General features: G+C 30.6%; 1 protein-coding gene and 2 long non-coding RNA genes across 3 annotated transcripts; 1 reads left to right on the plus strand and 2 right to left on the minus strand.

Moving 5' to 3' along the window:
• Window positions 1-329: 329 nt before the first annotated feature.
• LOC140184749 (uncharacterized) lies at window positions 330-1,095 on the minus strand. The gene is made up of 2 exons (XR_011882364.1): window positions 979-1,095; window positions 330-826 (listed from the first exon to the last, which is right to left on the minus strand). It is a non-coding gene; the product is annotated as an uncharacterized lncRNA (long non-coding RNA).
• A 566-nt stretch (window positions 1,096-1,661) lies between these two features.
• LOC112802384 (pentatricopeptide repeat-containing protein At1g05600) lies at window positions 1,662-6,813 on the minus strand. Its single transcript, XM_025845570.3, has 4 exons — window positions 6,569-6,813; window positions 6,261-6,445; window positions 5,032-5,177; window positions 1,662-3,570 (listed from the first exon to the last, which is right to left on the minus strand). The coding sequence occupies exon 4, from the start codon at window positions 3,337-3,339 to the stop codon at window positions 1,831-1,833; it is 1,509 nt and encodes a 502-aa protein (XP_025701355.1). The 5' UTR covers window positions 3,340-3,570; window positions 5,032-5,177; window positions 6,261-6,445; window positions 6,569-6,813; the 3' UTR covers window positions 1,662-1,830.
• A 1,724-nt stretch (window positions 6,814-8,537) lies between these two features.
• LOC112802385 (uncharacterized) lies at window positions 8,538-9,954 on the plus strand. The gene is made up of 2 exons (XR_011882365.1): window positions 8,538-8,960; window positions 9,383-9,954. It is a non-coding gene; the product is annotated as an uncharacterized lncRNA (long non-coding RNA).
• The last annotated feature ends 12,122 nt before the right edge of the window (window positions 9,955-22,076 follow it).

Below are 22,076 nucleotides of genomic sequence, written 5' to 3' on the forward strand. Positions count from 1 at the left end.
TTTATTAAACAGCTGCAAGCAGCAAATCTTAAAATGAAGCACGACAGATTAATCCTTAACCTGTCGGATTGGGAGATACCGTGAAAAAAAAAATGCACAAGTAGAAGAACAACCATTCAATTGGTACAGAGCCCTTATGACCGTTTCTCAAAGCAATTCTTAGTTCAGTTAGTTGGAGAAAAAAAACACAACTTAAATTTTTCAAATTCAAGCACTTTAACTCAGGGTTCCCCATTAACAGCTAAAAAATTCGAACGATCAAAGAACAAGAACAATAATTGACAAACAAGATCACAAGTATTAAAGCTAAAGAGATTAAGAGACAAGTATTAACAGAGATGTCTCAGCCTCATCAACATTTGAAGGCAAATGAAGAAGCCACATACCTTAGAAATGAACAAGTAGCAATGTATTCTAACAGGGAATTCACATTGAAAAGTCTTGCTCTAAGTTTCTTTGTATAAGTTTGACAGTGAGATGATAAATATGGACATAAGAAATCACTACATAATCTCAAAAAGAATTATACAGATGTATTATCTCACTAGAAGGCTTACTAGATGGATGATCTCTTTCAAAAGCAGCATGAACAAGTTTTATGTCTACCAATTGTAAGAAATCAAAATTATTGGCATCATAACTCTATCAGAACAAGCTTTTTTTTACCACATACAGTTTGCATTGATAGACATTGCCATTTGTGTCATCTCAAAAGTTAGCAGCAGCTTGTATTTATGTGTTGATGATTGCCGTTTGTTGCGTGGTTTCTATTCCATGGTGGATCCATTAGCTTAACCTGCTCGACAATATCGCCCTACACTTGTGCCTTTTCTTGGTTCAAGCGTTAAAATGAGAAAACAATAGTTAAAGACAACAATAATAAAATAAAAAATCTAAGAGTAAATCTAAGTAACAAACAATAGAATAGATGATTAAATTAAATTAATATGAGGAGGGAGGAAAAGTCATTGCGTGTACCTCCAAGGTCTCAGCAGTTTTGTTTAAATCCAGCAGTTTTGGTTAACAACCCTGCCACATGCACATGACATGGTTGGCCATTACAAGAAAGCATCACATTAATGAAAAGTGAAGAACCTCTTAAAAAAATTACCATTGAGCATTACAGAGAGAAGATTAATTGATTATGGACATACCTAAGGAACTGTCATAAAGAGAGGGTGTTTCAAAGAAGAGCTTGAACCATTGATTCAGTTTCCATACAATCAGAAAAAAGAATTTGAGCATTAGAGTTAAGTGAAATATCAATTTGAGCATTTTACAACAATTTGTTTTATAATTGTTGACACCTACATCAGCAATTTTAATTTATTTGATTCTTATGATGTGAAGAATTGCAGGTAAAATAATGGTTTTTGATAATTTTGTTGTAAAAATGGTCTATTTCTAAGTTGAAATTATTAGGGATATTTTAAAAAAAATTAACACAATATTTCCTACAATATAACTGTCAACCAAACCCAGGAAGTTTGATTCTTAAGATTATCATTCTCAGGATTCAGGAATCATGTACCAGCCAAATTCTCAACCCAAACATTCCCAGGAATCTGATTCCCAGAGAAAATCCGCCACATTATTCTCATATTTTGGGTGGATAGAAAACATAGCAAAAATCTATCCCAAGGGCCAAGACACTAAGAGAATTGTATCAAATGATATATCTGTATTTCTATTAATGTGATGTCTTTTTTTTTTTGGCGACTATTAATGTGATGTCTTTGAAGCTAATAGAGAAGCACTAAAGTAAATAAAAGAATTTGAAGTATAGTATTCTAGTAATTTAGTTACTATACAACTACAACAGTAAAAGAATCATAAACTTGTTAGGCAGCTAAATGTCTCATTATACACTTCCATCTTATCCGAGACACAAAACAAAGATGTCAATGAATACCATACAGAAACTTCTGGAAACTTTCCTTGGCTTATCATTTCCTCCAACCACATAACAGCTTCATATTGTCTTCCAAGACCGCAAAGACCCTTAATCAGTGAATTGTAACTGTCTTCACATGGCCAATATGATTTATGTGACATTTTTTCCATAATTTCGCTTGCTTCAAGATATCTCCTTTCATGACAAAGCATTTCCAACAAAATGCAATAAGTTTCCTTGTCAGTATTGAAACCTACTGTTTTTGACATCTTATTCAAACTCTTGAGCACCGCCGTCAAAAATCCGAGATTATGAAGGTTTTTCAAGAGAATAGTGTACATTCTAGCAGTTGGAAGACAATTTGCTTCCACCATGTCCTCCTCAATTGCCTTTATAGCTTCATCCACTTCACTAACCTTGCACAATGCAGCTACCTTTGCCTCAAAGATAGTGTGTGTTGGTTTAAATCCTTTGCTCTGCATTTCAATAATAACTTTATCGGCCTCGTCGATTTTCCCTTCGCTGTATAAATCAACAGCCATGGCTGTATAACTTGCCAAACTAGGAACTGAGCCCCTGACTAAAGCTTCATGAATCAAGCGTTTAATGCCTTCTATATCTTTACCATCACGACACTGACCAAGATCAAGTCGGTTATAACATCGCTTGGGTGCTTTCAGTCCTTTCCTCAAGATTTTACCTAGAATCTCCATAGCTTCATCGAATTTTCCCTCATCACACAAAGCATCCAAAAGTGTTCTATAAACTACAATATCCTCACCGTTACCTTTTTGCGATATTCTCCAAAACATTGAATACAAAAGATGTTTGGCCTCATGTAACCTCATATCATGGCACAATCCCTTCATCAAGATCACATAGCTGTCCCTATTCGGGTAGCAACCTTGAAAATCCATCTCCTGGAATATCTGCAACGCCAAATCAGAGCGGCCCTTCTGGCAGAGAGCATACATAAACAAGTTCAAGGCTGGAACACGAGACTTCACCACCCAGCCACAAGAGCTCTCTACAAAGAGCCGGTAAGCAGATTCAAGCCGGTCCTCATTCACCATTATCTCCATCAGGGTATTGAAAGATTCAGTCCAATTCACACAATTAAAGCGAGGAATATCCCTATACAAAGAGACAGCTTCATCTAGCATCCCAGCTTTCACATACGTCTTGATAGCAGACACAAAGATTGAATCTTTGCACTCACATGAATCCTCCCTCATCTGCTCAATCAAACTCCTCATGTCATTGATCCTCCCTGAAGCTCCAAGGATGCTGATCATGGTTGCATAGACAGGACCATTGTGGGAGTAATTAGGGTACTTGGTTTTGGCATCATTGAAAATTTGAAGAGCCTTTGAAGGGTTCTTTTGGGTTCTTATAATCTGAGAAAGGTAAGTGGGTGTTAACACCCGTGGCCATCTTGTAGCCATGTAACTTAGAATTATTCAACACAAAGCACTAAAACTTCTCTCTTTCGCTCTCACTCCCCCAAAAAATTAGCTAATAACATTTTTAACTCGACATGAACTAGTTCTACTGATACACACAAAACATAACAATGACCATAAGTTAAGTGAACGTTTCACTATAAAAATAAGTGATATTTAGGTGTTTCACTACCTCAACACACTCCTGCATCTATCCAGAGGTGATTCAAGAACCTGAAACCAGAAGGAAAAAATTCAGGTGAGTGCAACATAAAAACCCACAAGTTTGGCATTTAGCAACATGATACATATCCAAATATCACCTTTTAGTCATCAATATTTGTTTAGAATTCCCTTTATCTCATAATCTATATCTCAACCTTTGTTTCCTCCTTTTCTAATTTTTTTTCTCATTTTATTCCTCATCATCACTTAATTGTAAACTATTAGTTTGTAATTCAAATAGGTTCCAAAATGATTCCAGAGATGGTGTTTCATCTACTTCTCAACTTTTTCATGTATTAATAATAATAATATAATCTGTGTGATATGATAAATCAAGAACTGCAGACCATCATATGCAAGACACTTACTACATTGTGTTTAATGGTAGTGGACTAGTGGTGAAGTGAACCTAAATGGCAAGCAAAACAGAAGCAAACTAGGGCCTTCATCCTTCCATTTGTGTTTGATTACATTCAAGTGACAAGCAAATCAGAAGCAAATTAAGGTTCCAGAATGTTAATTGGTTCAATTTTTCATAAAGCAGTAGGATCTAGTCATACACAAGAAAATTAAGGTTCTATTTGGGCAGGACATATCACAACGATTAAAGAGTTCCCGATGAATTGAATAAAGTTTAATCACACTATTTTCATCTCATAAAGAGTTAAACCAGAACTAACCTATTAAAAAAGCTAGATAAACTTAAAATTAAGTGGTAGTAGAACTGTCCTGAGATACAAATTAAAAGGGAGTAATGTTGTTGTTAAAAGGGATTGATCCATTATTTATATATCTATATATCTAATAGAAGCATGCAGAAAACGCAGATGTGGCTATCATCAACATTAAACAGTACAAATGTTAATATGTACTACTGAGGATGACAATATTGAAGTTCAAGCGAAGTTACGTTTGTTGTGATCATTTTTTCATGTGTCATCAAATCTTTAATAATTATACAATGAAAATGCCAAATTGAGCTTATTTCAACAACTTAGTGATTTTCTTTAATGATTGATCTATAAAATTACTATTTAAACTATGCTACTGAATATATAGAAATGTACCCAGAAGACAGAGATTAGAATCACAGCAACAGAGAAAAATTTACTCATCACCAAACCTGAAAGATGAGACATAATTAATGTGCTTTCATCAATTATGATGGAGCACAGTTACAGCTTTATGTAGGTCCTCTAATGTTCTTCATATATATGGCTATGGCATACAAATTATTAAAATATTTTTTGATACATCTGAAAGTATGGCATACCACATTGGCTATATCCAAAAAGCTAATAAGGTTCCAGAATGTTAATTAGATCATTCTTTCATAAAGCAACAGGGTTTCTTCACTTATGCCAAGTCCAAATAAAAGATGAAAAGTAAATCAAAGGAGGCACCAGGCAAATTCACATTCGATATTATATTGATCTAAGCAACTGATAATCAACAATGATAAGGAAATACCTTTGCTAACTCCTTTATCCATAATGAGTGCAGCTGCTTAGGGGTGCTTGCAGTTCCAAGAATACCATCCTTTTTAGGTTTTCCCACATTTCTAAGTGCAGAAAAACCACCTATACTTTCTTCTTCCCTCAATGAACTATAAATACCTGAAAGTTAACGCACATATCTCACTTACAACTACTAATCTCTAAAATCAGCCGAAGAAACAAATCTTCTCACTTTTTTAGAAGATTTTATTTTATTTCATAATGCTGCAGGGTTTAATCATCCAGCTGAATCGAATAAAGTTTAAAAATAAATAAATTCAATTCACAGAGGAAGAGAAAAAAAAATAACGAATATTTGGATTAAATAAAACAAGAGACACAAAACTATGTACCAGAAAGAGAAAGGATAACTAATAGAACATGAAGAATGAGAACGCAAAACTTTGTTTCTGAAGGAGACGGTGTTCATTGCGGTGCCGGCAGCAGAGTTCGCAGTCGGCGGCAAAGGATGCTGGTGGGTAGAAGTGTAGAACAATGTGAGGAGAGAAAGAAAAAGGTTGGGGAGATAGAGAGATTACATAGCAATAGCAACGGCAGAGAGAGAACGCATAGTGGCTGCTGGTGTATGATGGAGTGATTAGGTCGCCGTTGGTTTCTGCCGTTCTGGGCTATGTAACCAAGGTTGCAAAAACCAAACCGGCCATTGAACTGGTCGAGTGACTGGTTCAATGGTTCAAAGGTCCAACCAGAGTCAAAACTAGTTTAATTAAATATGCAATAAATTTATTAAAATTCAATATATAATTTCAGATATTCAAATTCAATCGTTTCTAAACTAATTTCAAAGTTTCACAATGTCCATAATTTATCATTAAAAGTTTACAAAATAAAAAATTTCTAAACCTGCTGAATGCATATAACCATATTTAGTTTTTAGGATTCTAATCCATTAATCAGCATCCAAACTAAACTGAAAATACATCAACAAAAACTAAATTGAATCCAATTCCAAACTCAGAATTCAAATTAAATTGAATTCTAATTGAATTCAGAATCACGCTAGCATTCAACAAATTAAATAAATAATCCAATTCTAAACTCAGAATACGAACTCAGCTCAGAATATTAAAATTAATTGGAAAAAAAGATGAACCCAAAATTAATTTAAGAGTAATTGAAGAATCCACGGCGACGATATAGGAAGTCAGGGAAGAACGACAAGGTTAGAGGCGAGAAGCTTACCGTCGACGACGTCCAAGAAGCAAACAGCGACATCACTCGCGGCGCAGAACAGAAAGGCAATTTGGGCGGCGAACCCGCGACAGAGACGAAGTAGACCAACCGTGAAGTAGCAAGGAGAGGGACGCGGGTGAGGTGACCGACGCTGGTTGGGTCAACGACGGCGACAACGACCGAGAGAAGAAGCACTGAAGAAGTATTGAAGATTGAAGAATAAATCAATAAAATTTTTAAAAATAAAACTGACAAAGCACTGAAGCAAGCAAGCAGCAAGCAGTGGCTAGTGAGGGAGGAGGCCGAGGAGTGCTTACCGTAGAGGTGAGCAACAGCGAGGTGACCGAAGAGGCGACCGACAAGATGACCGACGTGCGACGGTGAAGCGGCGATGTGTTCGAACAGAGATTCTACGGCGAGGAGAAGAGGGCGAATGGCAGCTGGTGGTGGGGGCTGCAGCCGTTGTCTCTGATAGGGTTTAGCAAGGTTAAGTTTGGTTTGTGAGGCAAATTTATTTTAAAAAATTTTGCCAAATAACTTTTGGTAAAAACTTAGGTGAAGTGGGTGGTTGATTTGTTGGTCCCAATTATCTTTGGGATTAACGTTAGTCTTTTAATATAGTTTTTAATTTAAACTGTTAGATCATTTTATTATTATATCTAACAGTATAGATTAAATACAAATATATATTTTTGTTTTTATTAAATACTTCCTAATATTTAACGTTTTTACAAATGATTCCCTTCCTCTTTCTCTTATTATATATTGGTGTAGTTTCTGGTGGCTATGTTCATTGGTGGCTAGGATAATTACAGGCATGGCATATATGATATTTTGAGTGTTGATCATGATTATGATCCGTTTAGTTGCGATAAATGCATTAATCAACTTGGATAAAGTTTATGCTTTTACTAAACATTGACAAAGGAAAAAAAATAAATAATATATTAATGAAACATTAATTTGAACAAAATTAAAATTTGAGAAAATTTCACTTTCTTCGTGTGAAATGCTAAAATGACATTTTTATCTCCTCTATTTTATAAATGTACGTTCTCCTCTCTTTTAACTTCTAAAACATCTCATCTTTAATCTATTTTAAATTTTGAGAAAATTCTACTCATCTCTCCTGCGAGATGCTAAAATGATATTCTCCTCCCCTCTATTTTATAAATATACATTCTCCTACCTTCTAACTTTTAAAAAATCTTATCTTTAGTCTATTTTAAATTTTTTGTGTTAACTAATGTTAACTTTATCCATTTTTTAAGAAAAAAATTATTTTTTAAAAATATACCCACTAACAAAAATTTTATTTTTTATTATTAAATTTTACTTACCAAAATATCTTTTAATAAATTATTTTTTTATTAATTAAATTATATCTTAAAAAAATTTAATAATTATATTATTTTTTCTAAAATAATCTTCAATAAGTTTTTAATTATTAAATTATAATTTTACCAAAAATTTTTTTAACAATTTTTTTTATATTTTACTATTACTTTTTTAATATCTATATATATTATTTTAACATTAAATAAAAAATTTTAGTAAGATTATTTTTCAATATCAATATATATTAATTGTTATACATATTAACAGTAGTAAGATTTTTTTATTTAATGTTAAAATAATATATATTGATATCAAAAAATTAATAGTAAATATAAAAATAATTGTTAACAAAAATTTTAGTAAAATCACAATTTAATAAATAAAAAATTATTGAAGGGTAGGTATCTTAGAAGAAAATAATTTAATTATTATTTTTTTAAAAAATATTTTGGTAAAAATATAATTTAATCAATAAAAGAATAATTTATTAAAGAGTATTTTGGTAAGAAAAATTTAATGATAAAAAATAAAATTTTTGTTAATGGATTTTTTTAAAAAATAATTTTTTTCTTAAAAGATGGATAAAATTAACATTAATTAATACAAAAAGTTTAAAATAGACTAAAAAGGAGATTTTTTAGAAGTTAAAAGGAAAGGGAATGTACATTTATAAAATAGAAAGAAGAAAAATGTCATTTTAACATCTCGTAGGAGAAGAGAATAAAATTTTCTCTTAAATTTTTTATGTTAACTAATATTAATTTTATCCATTTTTAAAATAAATAAATAAATTTCTTTTCTCATTGTTCATTGTCCATTGTGTTGCTGGATTTTGGAAACGAAACCTTTATATTGGACAATCTGATTATATCCTATCATCTATAATAACTACAACACTAAAGAACACCACGTGTCATCTCTTCGTTGGTTGGTCAATTTCTAGCCACCAATAGGTACAAGAAACATAGCCACCAGAGACGTGGTCTTATATGTTTTGCAGATGGGGTCTCTTCTTCTTCACTACTGCGATGAAAACTGGCACTAGCATCAACTGTTAGGTCTGGTTCAAGACTACCCATGTACGCATGCAACTATCAGAGCCTGGATCGAGACTATTTTGCACCCCTGTCCAATCCGCCTCTAAAATTTGTGTTCTTCTCCTCTCTTGGTCATCTACTTCGTGTGGTGTTCTTCGAAAAGGAAGTCATGGAAGCTGTCACACATACATACACAGAGACATATACTTCACACTTGAGACAGAAAATCAGAAAAGAAACAAAAGAAGAAAAGAAAATCTTCGCGGAATATTATGGCCTCAAAGAAGACCCAAGACTTCTAGCCATTTCTCAAGCCATCAGAGTCGTTTCTCAGGTTTCCATTTTTTATTTTTTTTCTTTCAACGTTTTTCTTCTTATTCATCAACAGATCTATAGCTGTGATGGTTTAGTTTCATAATATTTTTATGTTTAGAAGTCTGAAATTGATGGTGTTCCACACAAAAGATCAATGAAAAGACATGCATGAGATTAACTATAAGCTAATAGAATAAATCTAACCATGAAACAAGAAAGCTCATTAAATAATCTTGCATTTTTCTTTTCCAAATATATTTGTTGAAACTTATAGTTGAGTAGGACATAATTGAACTTTGTTAATTAGAGAAAGTGAGTGAATAATTGTTGATGAATAATTGTTGATGAATATTTTTTTTAATAGCTAATTGGTGTTAAGAATATATTAATGAGAATACTCATAGCTCTTTGAAATGACCCACAATTAACTATCTGCTGTAGATTTATGTCCCAATTAAGGAAGAAGGTGACCGCTGGTATATGGTTATTAGCTTATTGGATGAAAAATTATATCAGTTTGATTCTAATCTAAATGATGATCAAGTTGAGCTAAGATAAGAAATTATGAAATCCTTGGTAAGATGTCCATAACCCATTTCTTTATACACAGACTATATGTAAAATAATACATAAATCTTAATAGATTAGTCATGAACGAAATTTTAAGGCTATAAGATTATCAGATATGGTAACTTTTGGGCATTACCTAAAAGGTGATATTCCTGAAAGAAAATATTTCATGAATTTTGATGTGAAAAAAGTTAGGGGGTGCTAATTATCCTCAAAGGTACACATAATTGCAGTGAATCTTTTATTTACATCTTTAATTAAAGTGATCTTTTATTGATACTAACTAGTTAATATTGCCACTGAACTTTTAGTCGCGACTCTGGTGTTTGGGTTCTTCAATGGTTGTCTACGACAGAAAAGTTTAATCCCACGGTGTCGGTATTGTAAGTTTCAAAGACATATTGATTAATTATATACATGATGCCATATTATTTAACTAATTAATCCAGAAATCTATTCACCAAATTTTATTTACCAAAACAAATTCAGAATTCCATTCACTAAGTTCTATTGAATTACCAAATTCATCATGAAAATTCATACACAAAGTTCTATTACCCAAGTTTTATTTAATTAGCACATAATAAAAATTCATATAATATTACAATGAGAACTCTTCAATAAGTTCCATGTCGGCACTTGCATCACAACCTTCTGTCCAAAATTCTTGTTCTTCATAATCTTTTTTAATATCAGATGCAATCCCTGCAAACAAAATATTGATGAATCTCCACTCTTATTAATAAAAATTATATAATTAACATGTGGTACGCAAATCGTTAAACCAAATATTATCATTTCTCCATCTGCATCCAAACCTTCCTCAAAAGGGTTCTTAATTATGCCATGAGAAGTTGCACAGCTCGCATTAGTCTGCTGAATGTCATTTGCCAATGGACAAAATTTTTTATTGTGCCCTTCCAATGCGACAAATACCACATCGTTGTGGTTTTTGTTTGACCTTTTTCAACTTGATACATTCTTTGAAATTTCTCTGTATCATCCGACTCTTCTATCATCTCATCAAAGAATACTCTATCTTCTATTTTATCATATACTTCAAGATCTTACTCGACAATTTTATTTGTAACTGGAAAAACATAAAACAAATAGTATTCTAATAAATCAAAGTGCAGAAACCACTAACATGAAAATAATAGCACTGTTCTGGTTCTATATATATTTTTTAAATTTATTAAATTCTAAAATAAGTAAAATAGAAGAAAGCGTTAAAACTGTAGAAAATAATCTTCCTTATGCTATCAAACCCAATATCGATTAAAAAAACAAAAGGAAGAAGAAACATTAATGTCCAAGCAAGAAATATAGACAACTATATGCAAGAAACAGATTTAAATCTATGAAAAAATGAACATAAAACCACAGAGAACCATTAATGTGGAAGGAAGAAGAAATTATGTGATAAAATACAATATTCATACATTAGAGAGAATCTATCGGGATCGCACTTCTCTTGTGCCACCATCTGAACCACCATTATTGTCTCCAGTAAAATCTGCGTGCTCCATATGAACCCTAAGAGGTTTTAGATTTCTGTTGTTTTGCTATTTAGAAGACTAATTATTTTATTTAATATTTAAATTAGTCATTAATGTAGTTTTAAATGACACAATAATGAAGTAGGGATATAATGGTAAATGATCACTATTGAGTTATTCTTGTAATAAAAAAGAGATATAGTATTGATATTGCAATAATAGGCTAAGGATGTTTTTGCAAAAAAAAAAAAGATTCCAATTATGTTAGACAAAGATCATGAATGACCAACGTAAATGTCACCGGTAAAGTGTACTTCACATGAAGTTGATATCTAAGAACCGTTATGAAAATTAAATATCAATTTCACGTAAAATTGACTTTATTTGAATTTGCATCATAATTTTTTGTTTCAACAAAATTAACTAGTTGATCAATTTCGATTAACCTGATTGAACTGTATTAATTTCTCTATCAAAACTTAAGAAATAATTAACAATTTTAACCAAAAATAAAAGTAATAACTAAAAATAATGAAAGTTTTTCATTATCAGATAAAATATATTCTTTATTTTTAATGTTTATGTTTATTTTTTTAAATACTCTTAATATTTAATTTAATTTAATTTTATCTTTAACGTTTAAATAAATTTAAATTTTATCTTTATAGTTAATTTTTTAATAGTTAACATCTAGTAATATTTTTTTTTCAATTTTACTCTTATAAAAAAATTTAACTTTAATCTTTAATTTATTTAATACCACAACCCCAACTCTTTACTGGCACTCTTCTTTCACCGCCACCACTCATCATTATCTTATTACAATAATATTCTGCGTCCAAATGATTTCACTAACCAAGTCTAACCAAGTTATACATAAACAACTTCCCACTTTTATAACCTCCTTTACATCTAGGTGCCACTTACACGTAACTGACTTTTAAACATAAACAATTTCTCACTTTGAACGTAAACGGCTTCTTCTTCTTTGTTGTTATCGTTATCGTCATTATTGTTATTATTATTGTTGAATTTTTGCCATATTGATGATGTTATCCGATCCAAAATTGATTTTAGATGTGTTTTTGTTCACGATTCAGTCTTGTTTGTGTGCTTATTTTCGAACTGAATTTATATGTCGCAATCATTATGTAATTTTGGTTCATTTTTGAGTTAATTATGTCGCAATTGTTATGTAATTTCAGTTCATTTTTGAGTTAATTGTATCGCAATCCATTATGTAATTTTGGTTCATTTCTAAGTTAATTATGTCACAATCATTATATAATTTCGATTCATTTTTGAATAAATTAAGATGTATTTGGACTCGTTGTCCTGCACAATTCAAAAAATTTTCTCTTCTTTTTCTTTATCTTCTGCTGCTTATTCTTCTTCTTTTTCATCTTTTTCTTCTTCATCGTCTTTTTTTTTATTTTCTTATAGTTCTTCTAGTTTCACTTTTTAAAAGGAATAAAATCAAGAAAAAAGAAGAAAATACCAAACAAAAAAATATATTAATAACGTTGTCTGATCCAAAATTAATTTTGGATGCGTTTTTGTTCATGATTCACTCTTGTTTGTGTGCATATTTTCGAACTGAGTTTATGTGTCACAACCATGATGTAATTTCGGTTCATTTCTGAGTTAATTGTGTCGTAATCCATTATGTAATTTCGGTTCATTTCTGAGTTAATTGTGTCGTAATCCATTATATAATTTCGGTTCATTTTTGAGTGAATTAAGGTGCATTTGGAGTCGTTGTCCTACACAACTCAAAACTCTTTCGCCTCTTTCTTCTCATCTTCTACTGCTTCTTCTTTTTTAATCTTTTACTTCTTCATCTTCACCTTCTTATTTCATTTTCTCAAAATTCCTTTTGATTTAATCTCTTGAGAGGAATAAAACCAAGAAAAATATAAAAAATATAAAAAAAAGAAGAAACATATTAATGATGTTGTCTAATCAAAAATTAATTTTAGATGTGTTTTGTTCATGATTCAGTCTTGTTTGTGTGCTTGTTTTCGAAATGAGTTTATGTGTCGCAATCATTATGGTAAATTTCGGTTCATTTGTCAATTAATTGTGTCGCAATTGTTATGTAATTTCGTTTCATTTTTGAGTTAAATGTGTCGCAATCCATTATGCAATTTCAATTCATTTCTGAGTTAATTGTGTCTCAAGCACGATATAATTTTGATTCATTAAATTAAGGTGCCTTTGGACTTATTGTCTTGCATAATTCAAAACTCTTTCTCCTCACCTTCTACTGCAATAAAAACAATAACAGAAGCAATAAAAGAATGACGATAAAGAGAAAACATGCGAAAGAGAAGGAGAAGGAAAAGGAGAGGAGGAGCAGGAAGAGAAGGAGGAGAAAGAGAAGGAGGAATGTGAAGAAGAAAAAGACAATGACGGCGACGATAACGTAAAACTCCGCGCGTGAACGTAAATGACTTGGTTAGAAGAATGATGTGGCACGTGTAATCACGCTCTTTTTAATGAGAGTAGTTTTTGTTGGTGTTGGATCTACTTGGTTGGACTTAGATGGCAATATTGCTTATTTTCTTGGATGTGTAGCAAATATGAAAATCTCTACATCCAAGCAAAATACTTAACCAAGTTGTTATAACCATTTTTCAAATTACGCGTCTTCTTCTCCCTCTCCATTTCCTCCTCCTCCTCCTCCTCTTTTTTTTTTTTAAATTTGCACACGTAGATTCTTCTTCTTCTCTTTCGTATCGTCATCACCAACAACACCAATATTTTGCTAATATCTTGGCTCTGATTTTTTCTGATGCAATTATTAAATAATTTTGGTTCATTTTTTAGTTTATTTCGATTCATTTGTGTGTTAATTGATGTTCACTTGATGCTGCTGATAAGTATTGACCAAATCTTTTATTCTTTAAGTAATTTTGATTCATTTCTTAGTTTATTTGAGATTCATTTGGATGCTAAAAGATTTGGTCAATACCTATCAGCAGCATCAAGTGGATCTCAATTAACACACAAATGAACTAAAATTAGTTCAATTTTGAACAGGTAGTCAAAAAGACTCAATCATCAACAAAAATACATCTAATCCATTTATGGATCCAAATAAACCTCAATTAAACTAAGAAATGAACCAAAATTACTTAAGAAATAAAAAGTTTGGTCAATACGTAACAACAACATCAGGTGAATCTCAATTAACAAACAAATGAACCGAAATTAGTTTAGTTTTGAACAAGTAGTAAAAAAAAACTCAATCATTAATAAAAATACATCCAATTTATTTCTAGATCTAAATGAACCTCAATTAAACTAAGAAATGAACCAAAATCACTAAAGGAATAAAAAATTTAGTCAACACTTATCAACAATATCAGGTGAACCTTAATTAACACACAAATAAACCAAAATTAGTTCAGTTTTGAACAAGCAATAAAAAAATCTCAATCATCGATAAAAACACATCAAATTTATTTCTGAATCCATATGAACCTCAATTAAATTAAGAAAGAAAAGAAAAATACAGCAACAACAACAACAATAAAAGAATAATAATTGAGAGAAAATATGCGAAGAAGAAGGAATGCGAAGAAAAAGAAGGAGGAACACAAATAAGAAGAAGAAAGGATGCGAAGACAAAAAAGGAGAAATACGAAAAAAAAAAGGAATAATACAAAGAAGAAGAAGCACGATGAAAAAGAATATGTTTATATTAATCAAACACACTGGTATAATAAAAATAATTTTAGTTGAGTTTGAGTCAATTTTATTGGACTTAGTTGCTAAAAGGATTTAGATTAATAGTTAGATTGATTGCGAAATATTTTTAATTCCTTCACATCGTGCTGCAAAATGACCATGCGTACGCATTTGCATAACTCTTTCCACTTTTGCGTAAAATGGAAATTAATATTTAGATAAAAAATCCGAATAATCATAAAAACACAACACAACACAACACAACAGGGCAAATTAGAACAGTTCACAACACAACACATTCATCAATCATGATGATGATGAGTTTTGGTACTTAGTAGCAGCACTCATCAAACATTATATGCTACTCTAATCATCCTGCACATGTTACCTCTTTTTGTCAATTTTATATAAAGAGGACCCATTAGGCATAATAGCATATCTAGAAGCTCACTCGTCTAATTTCCTAACTCCCCATCACTCTCCACAAAAGGAGTGACCACTCTTTTCTTTTGTTTTTTATTTTAATTTTTTAATTTTTTCACTAAAAATAAAAAGATTTAAATTTATAAATTTTTAAGTGAATATAAAAAAATTATATCATTTGAGCTACTTCAAATAGAAGGCAACAAATATATATGGATAAAATCAGTTTCAAAGATATCTTAGATGATTCAAATTGTACACATACATAATTTTTTTGAAATTAGAATTCAATTTTTGTGTACAATGTTTTATAAAGTTAGATAATTATATTTATTTTTTTATAATTATTTATATAATTAATATAAAAAAATAAATATTTTTTATTAATTTGATATTGTGTAATTAAATACATGTATAAAAATAATATATCAAATTAAATTCTTAAAATTATCCTATATTTTCTCATATAAATATATTATAAACACGACTAACTGTACAATTTGAGTTGCAGCCCCACTCGCCTTTGAATATATTAATGAAATTCATCTTGAATATTCGTAAATTGGTTTTTTTTTTATAAAATTAATTTTTTAATTAATAATCAATTAACAAAAATAAAAAAATACATACTATTAATTTTATAATTAAAATATACTACATATCGCTCTTTTATTGCAACTAAAATCATATCTTTTTTTAAAATTAAAGAATTTTTTCCATCTTCTTTCTTTTTTATTATCATTTTTCTATCAATTCCATTGCTTCACCCACTTTATTTTTGTATATATTATTATCAATAACTAATTATAAATTTGACAATAAAAATGAATAACATGACATTCTTTAATTACAATTAAAATTAAAATTAAAATTAAGATATAATTATATTATATTATTAATTTAACAACCAATATATATATATATATATATATATATATATATATATTTCTCAATAAAATTAAGATAAAATATTTTTCTTCAGTAAATTCTATTCTTCCATCTTCTTATCTATCTCTCTCCTTCTCTATTTCTCTCTACCATTCTCACTCATATATAACTTATAATTTATATTTTATGTTAACAATTTGACAAAATAAAATATGTCATGAAATATTCTTTCATTACAATTAAAATAATTTTTTTCTCTAAAATTAACAAACTTCATGTCTCCCTCTTTTTTTATATCTCTTTCTCTTTCCTCTCTCATTTTCTATCACTCTCTATCTTTCTATTTATTCTACAAAAAATAAAATTAATAAAATAATATAATTAAAAAGATTCAGTAATATTATTCACAAAAATATATTATTATTATTATTATTATTATAATAGGTATATTTTTTATTTCTATTTAACTTTAAATTTTATCGCTTATTTTTAATCTATATATATTTTCACTTTTCTTCCTTTAAATATTTATTACATATAATTTTGAGAAAATACTAATGTTGTGATTAATAATTAGAATCAAAATTCAATTGTTTCAAAAAATATTTGATTTTTTTACCTATAGAGACTATGGTCTTCTTAGCTGATAGAGACTTTTATTTCCTACAATTTCTTTATAAAAATAATTTGATTCTATAAATCTTTTTTACTATAATCTATAATACCGTAACAAAGCTGATATAATTTCAAAAGCTTTTTTTTTTCTGCAAAGACATCAGTATTAACTAATTATTAACTAAAAAATCGATTTTCAATTTTTCCACATATTTTTGCGGTAATAATGGAGGATAAAAATTGATACTTTTGATGTGGTTATGCATAAAACATGAAAATGAAGAGCGTAACCTTTTTAAGTTTAACCAATCTTAAGCAACATATCTTGAAAACTCAATGTTGGAAAGTCTTAACGACAAAGAGAAGCCTCCAACTTCCACACACACACACATGGACATGGTGAGTTCTGAAGTCAAGATAACAATAATCAGCACACACACTTGTATGTTGTATATCTTTTCCAACCTCCCACCAAGAATGCATGTAATAATCAACATAACAAGTTCTGTTTGGAAGCCAAGAAAAGAAACAAGTACACTTTTCCCACTTTAGTGCATGCTTATATACATATTGTGCACGCAGTACTATAGGGTAAAGTTTGTATATGATGATTATTGTTTAATTAGATAGCATATATTACAATGAATGTGAGGGATTGATGGTGTGGGGAATGCCGCCTGACTCGAGATGTCTAACTACTCATGTGATGAGTTTTTGTGACAATTTCTCGGACCAGGCTTCATTCCCCTCACTACGTCTTCTCTTGCCTCTTCTTTTGCTATATTATTCTTTATTCTCTCAGTTTTGTTTCAGATTTTCTAACTTGATTAAGGTGTGATCATGATGAATAAAGAGATATAAATAATCTTCTGGCATAGATTCTCAGCCCTACGTACACATTAATTTAATTTCTTCTCTCTTAGAATTAGTATATATACACATACATCAATGTCATGTTATTAACTTATTTTGCTGTTTATTAACATTAAGATTTCAGTACAAAGCCCGTGAGCTGGTGATGTACACAAATTTGGGAGATGCTTGGTAGGTATGTGTTTTTCTTTTATTTTAATTTAATTTCTCTTCTATGTTAGTTTCTTTTGTGGTTTATGAGCTCAGAGGCAACCAACTCAAATGGCATAGTTTTATTAACATGATAAATTTAGAATGAAACTAACACTGATTTTCTCTCTCTCTCTCTTCCTCTCTCTCTCTCTATATATATATATAAAATTAAATAAGAAATTAAAGATTATCACAAATAAGTTGATATATGTAATGTATAAGTATACTGAACAGAAAATTTTTTCTTACACTAGAATATACAAGAAAATATCAATTTTCTATAATTTCCGGGCAGCAGAATAGTTCAGTGAATGCTTCATCCATTTTTTAGCCCATGTATATGTGTTCTCAACCTCCCTCTTGTCTATTTACTCTTAGTTTCTTTCAATGCATTCCTATATATCTGAATATTCTTCTCTCTTTTCAATTCTATCTAGGAGGAAATTATTATATGCTGTTCAATTAATCATTTTAATAAACAAAAAATTAAAAGAACCTTTATTAAGACGAATAATTAATTTTGGCATATAATAATTATGGTATATAGTTGATATTACTATTTTTGTTTGAGTAAATTTTCGTAATAGTTTCTGAAATTTGTACTATTATTCAATTTGGTTTTCTATATTTCAATTTCGTTATAGTAATCTTTCGAATTGAACTCCGTACACTATAAGTCTATAATTGTCCTTGGACTCCTTTCCAGTGCCAAATTAGCTGTGCAGTGATGACGTGGCACTCCGTTGCTATGCCAGTATGTGCAATGACTAAGTGATGTGGCCACATTGAAATTGTGATTCAATTTGGTCTTTCCCTTTGTATAACTTTAATTCATTTTTATTTATTTTTCTTCTTCTTAACAATGCCTTGGTAATATCCAGAGTCTTCTTCAGAATGATTTTGACAATAATATTATCTTTTTATTATTGTTGTAGTCTGTGTTGTAACACCATATCCTTCAAAACTTTATATTTAAGTTATAATTCAATGAGAATTTGGTGCTACAATACAAGATTGGGATATAAATACGTATGTACATATAGAAGAAGATATTAAACTAGAAGTTTGTAAAAAAGAATTTAAATCCCGGCTAAAAAGACAATTCGCTAATCATTCATACTCAATAACATACATAAGCGTGTCGAAAAAGATAGATAATTAAAAGTTTGAAGAAAAATAAAGGTAAAGAGATATACATAAGTATATGTAGATATCAACTAGTCTCATCCGCGAAGATTAGATTGGCTAGTGTTACAACCGTAAAACAATTTGATATACATAACCTATCTCTCAAAAAATACATCAAAATTCTCTAAAGGCAAATCTTCAAAATAAGTATATCAAATGAGTTTTTCTAAAAGAATGAGAGAATCTAAAATCGAAACATAAACAAAGTCTTTTTCGCCTTCTTCTAGATAAAACTCCTGCTCACTGAGGAGCGCTGGGACCTGCATCTGAAAAGCGGAAATAATATATGGGTGAGAACCCAAACCACCGAGTTTCTAATAGAAAAAAATGTCGAATCGATACAATATAAGGTAACAAGAACTCTCTAAGTGATATTAATCTTCAAAGTTTTATTCATCCAAGCCTAGGGTTCTCACTAAACCAGAAAATAACAACTTACCTAGGGATTCTAATTTATCAATTTATTCTCAATTTTTCACAAACCTCCAATCATCACATCGCATCAAGAACAACCCTCAGCGTCACTATCGCTAGCATAAGGGATCTTTCAGTTGTTCAAACACATGCAAAATAATACAAAGAATATACAAATAGAGAGAACAGATAAAGCAATTAGCTCAATTAGCATAAAGATACAATTATTAAAAAGACAAGCCAAATACAAGATGCATACCCTCAATACACACAAATGCAAATGATGCATGCCTGCCATACGGCCAGTGAGCTTATCTATCAGTTATTAGCCAAAACTCGACAGATCTGATAGCGAATCCTGGACAGTCCCTCTGTGCGCGCATTCCCAAGAGGTATTTATATTCATTCATTCATCAATATCATGCATGATTCTCAAATCAATTCTAGGGAGTGTGCCCTTCTCACCTTCTCTTGGGGGTATCATCTGGGAAGGTCTAAGTGTCTGGCCACATCTTGCGACATAGGGTCAACAAAGTGTCTCAAATCTCAACCCAGAGCAAGTGGAACAAACCACAACTCTTGCATCTATCCGAGTGATTCCAATCTCAACCCGGAGTAAGTGGGACAAATCACAACCTTTGTATCTATCCAGGCAACTCAAATATCAACCCAGAGCATGTGGAACAAGCTACAACCCTTGCATCTATCCAGACAACTCAAATATCAATTCGGAGCAAGTGGGACAAAGCCACACCCCTTGCATCGATCCAAGCAACTCAAATATCAACCCGAAATAAGTGGGACAAAGCCACAACTCTTGCATCTACCCAGACAGGTATCATATCAATCAAACTCATTTCCATCATCCAATCATATCAACTCATCCCTTCAATCACTTCCACTCATTTTGACTCAATAATTTTCTTCCTAACGCTTTCTACCCTCTAATCCACCGTTTTTATACTCATTATAGGGGCTACAAAAGTGAAAGATCTAGTTAGATAGGCTAAAATAGTTAAAAATCATCATTTCTGAAAACATGATAGTCGTGCGTATGCATGCCTCGTGTGTATGAATGAGTTCATTTTGGCTCGTACGCGTAGAAATTTGCACGAAAATTGTTCAATTTTGAAATGCAAGTTGTGCATATGCATGGCTCATGCATACGCATGATTTGAATTTTGTGCGTACTCATCGTATGCACACAAAACTATTTCACTTCTATAACACCCCTCATGCGTATGCATGGGTCGTGCGTACATAGACCCCAGTTTCTGCAACTTTTTCAGAATTCAGTTTTAATCCTCTAAATTCAGGCCTCTATAACTTTTTGTGCAATTATCCATTTTTCTTCATTCTTAATTAGATGGTTTTCAAGGTCTTTTCACTAGTTTTAATTTAAAATAAATTTCATCCAAATTCGAATTTCGAATGCTAAGTTATGACCCGTCGAAGTTGGATAAAAATATGTTTTTACCAAATTTACACAATTCTTCAATTTTCTCAATTCTCAACTCAATTCAATTCTAAACCATTCTAAAACCATTTCTACACATTACAAACACTCGTTTATCAATCCTCAACTATCCAAGCCTAATCAACCCATTCCCAACTTATTTAACACATTATATTGACTATATCCATTCTCAACAACAACATACAATATTCATATATCCAAATTCTTAATCAAAGCTTCAACACACATACTTAATCTCAGCAACAATTCACACCACTTATCTCAACTTACCACATAGGGGACTCCTCACCCTATCAAGGCCTCCGGCCCAATTCCACATCAGTTACCATTATAACAATCAAACCCATTTCATTTCAACACAATTTCAATCATACCAACATATATCACAATTTTCACTAAACCAAACAATCAACCACAACAATAATCCTAAGTTCACTAGCCTAGGACTTCCTATCACATTACGTGGTATTTATCCGAAACTTAAACTCACACCTTAATGTCATAAATTTCAAACTTCCAAACTTTTCCTTCCAAAATTTTACCAAGTCAAGTTTCCAATTACTCAATCATATAAGAAATTCTACAGCACAAAAACATGCATTTCATTATATATATTAGTCTAAATTCTTCAATTGCTTAACTGTTAAGATCATAACATTTCTTAAAATATATACCATGACAAGTTTGTTCTGATACAACTTTTATGTGAGTCCCAAAATCATCACCATTTCATAATGGACAAAAGTGAAAGCTTGATTTCAGTGACATATATAATACTTAAATAAAGGATTATGGAAGAATGAAAAGATTGAGATAGATTAGCTCTCAAGCGGTATTTTTCTAATAACATTTTAAAAATATTAATTAGAGTAAAGATTGATTTTTGTTTCTAATGTTTGTAATTTTTTTAAAATTTAGAATGCACTTAAACATTGTTCCACCACAAAAATGATAAATCATAGCATAAATGCCTAATCCACATTCAAATTCATAATGTTCCACCACAAAGTCAGATTATCAATCTTATTTAGCAACAGCTAAGTAAGAACACAGTATAACATTTTGCCATCAACAATAAAGAACACAAAATCAACAAACATTCAACCATCAACAATAAACAACACAAAATCAACAATCAACAATACAAAATCAGATTATCAACCATCAAGAAGACAACAATAATCATATAAAATATTAATGAGTTAGAAAGTCAAGAACTTTAACTGTTTTAACATAAATAAACTCTAAAGATTAACTCAGTATGTAGTGAGTGAAAGAGGGGTGCTTACTGCTTAATAGTGAG

Source organism: Arachis hypogaea, chromosome 5, assembly GCF_003086295.3.
Source record: "Arachis hypogaea cultivar Tifrunner chromosome 5, arahy.Tifrunner.gnm2.J5K5, whole genome shotgun sequence".
Taxonomy (NCBI): domain Eukaryota; kingdom Viridiplantae; phylum Streptophyta; class Magnoliopsida; order Fabales; family Fabaceae; genus Arachis; species Arachis hypogaea.

Excerpts from the sequence above, each read along its gene's own strand:
- LOC112802384 (XM_025845570.3), bottom strand. The coding sequence starts at position 3,339 with ATGGCTACAAGATGGCCACGGGTGTTAACACCCACTTACCTTTCTCAG.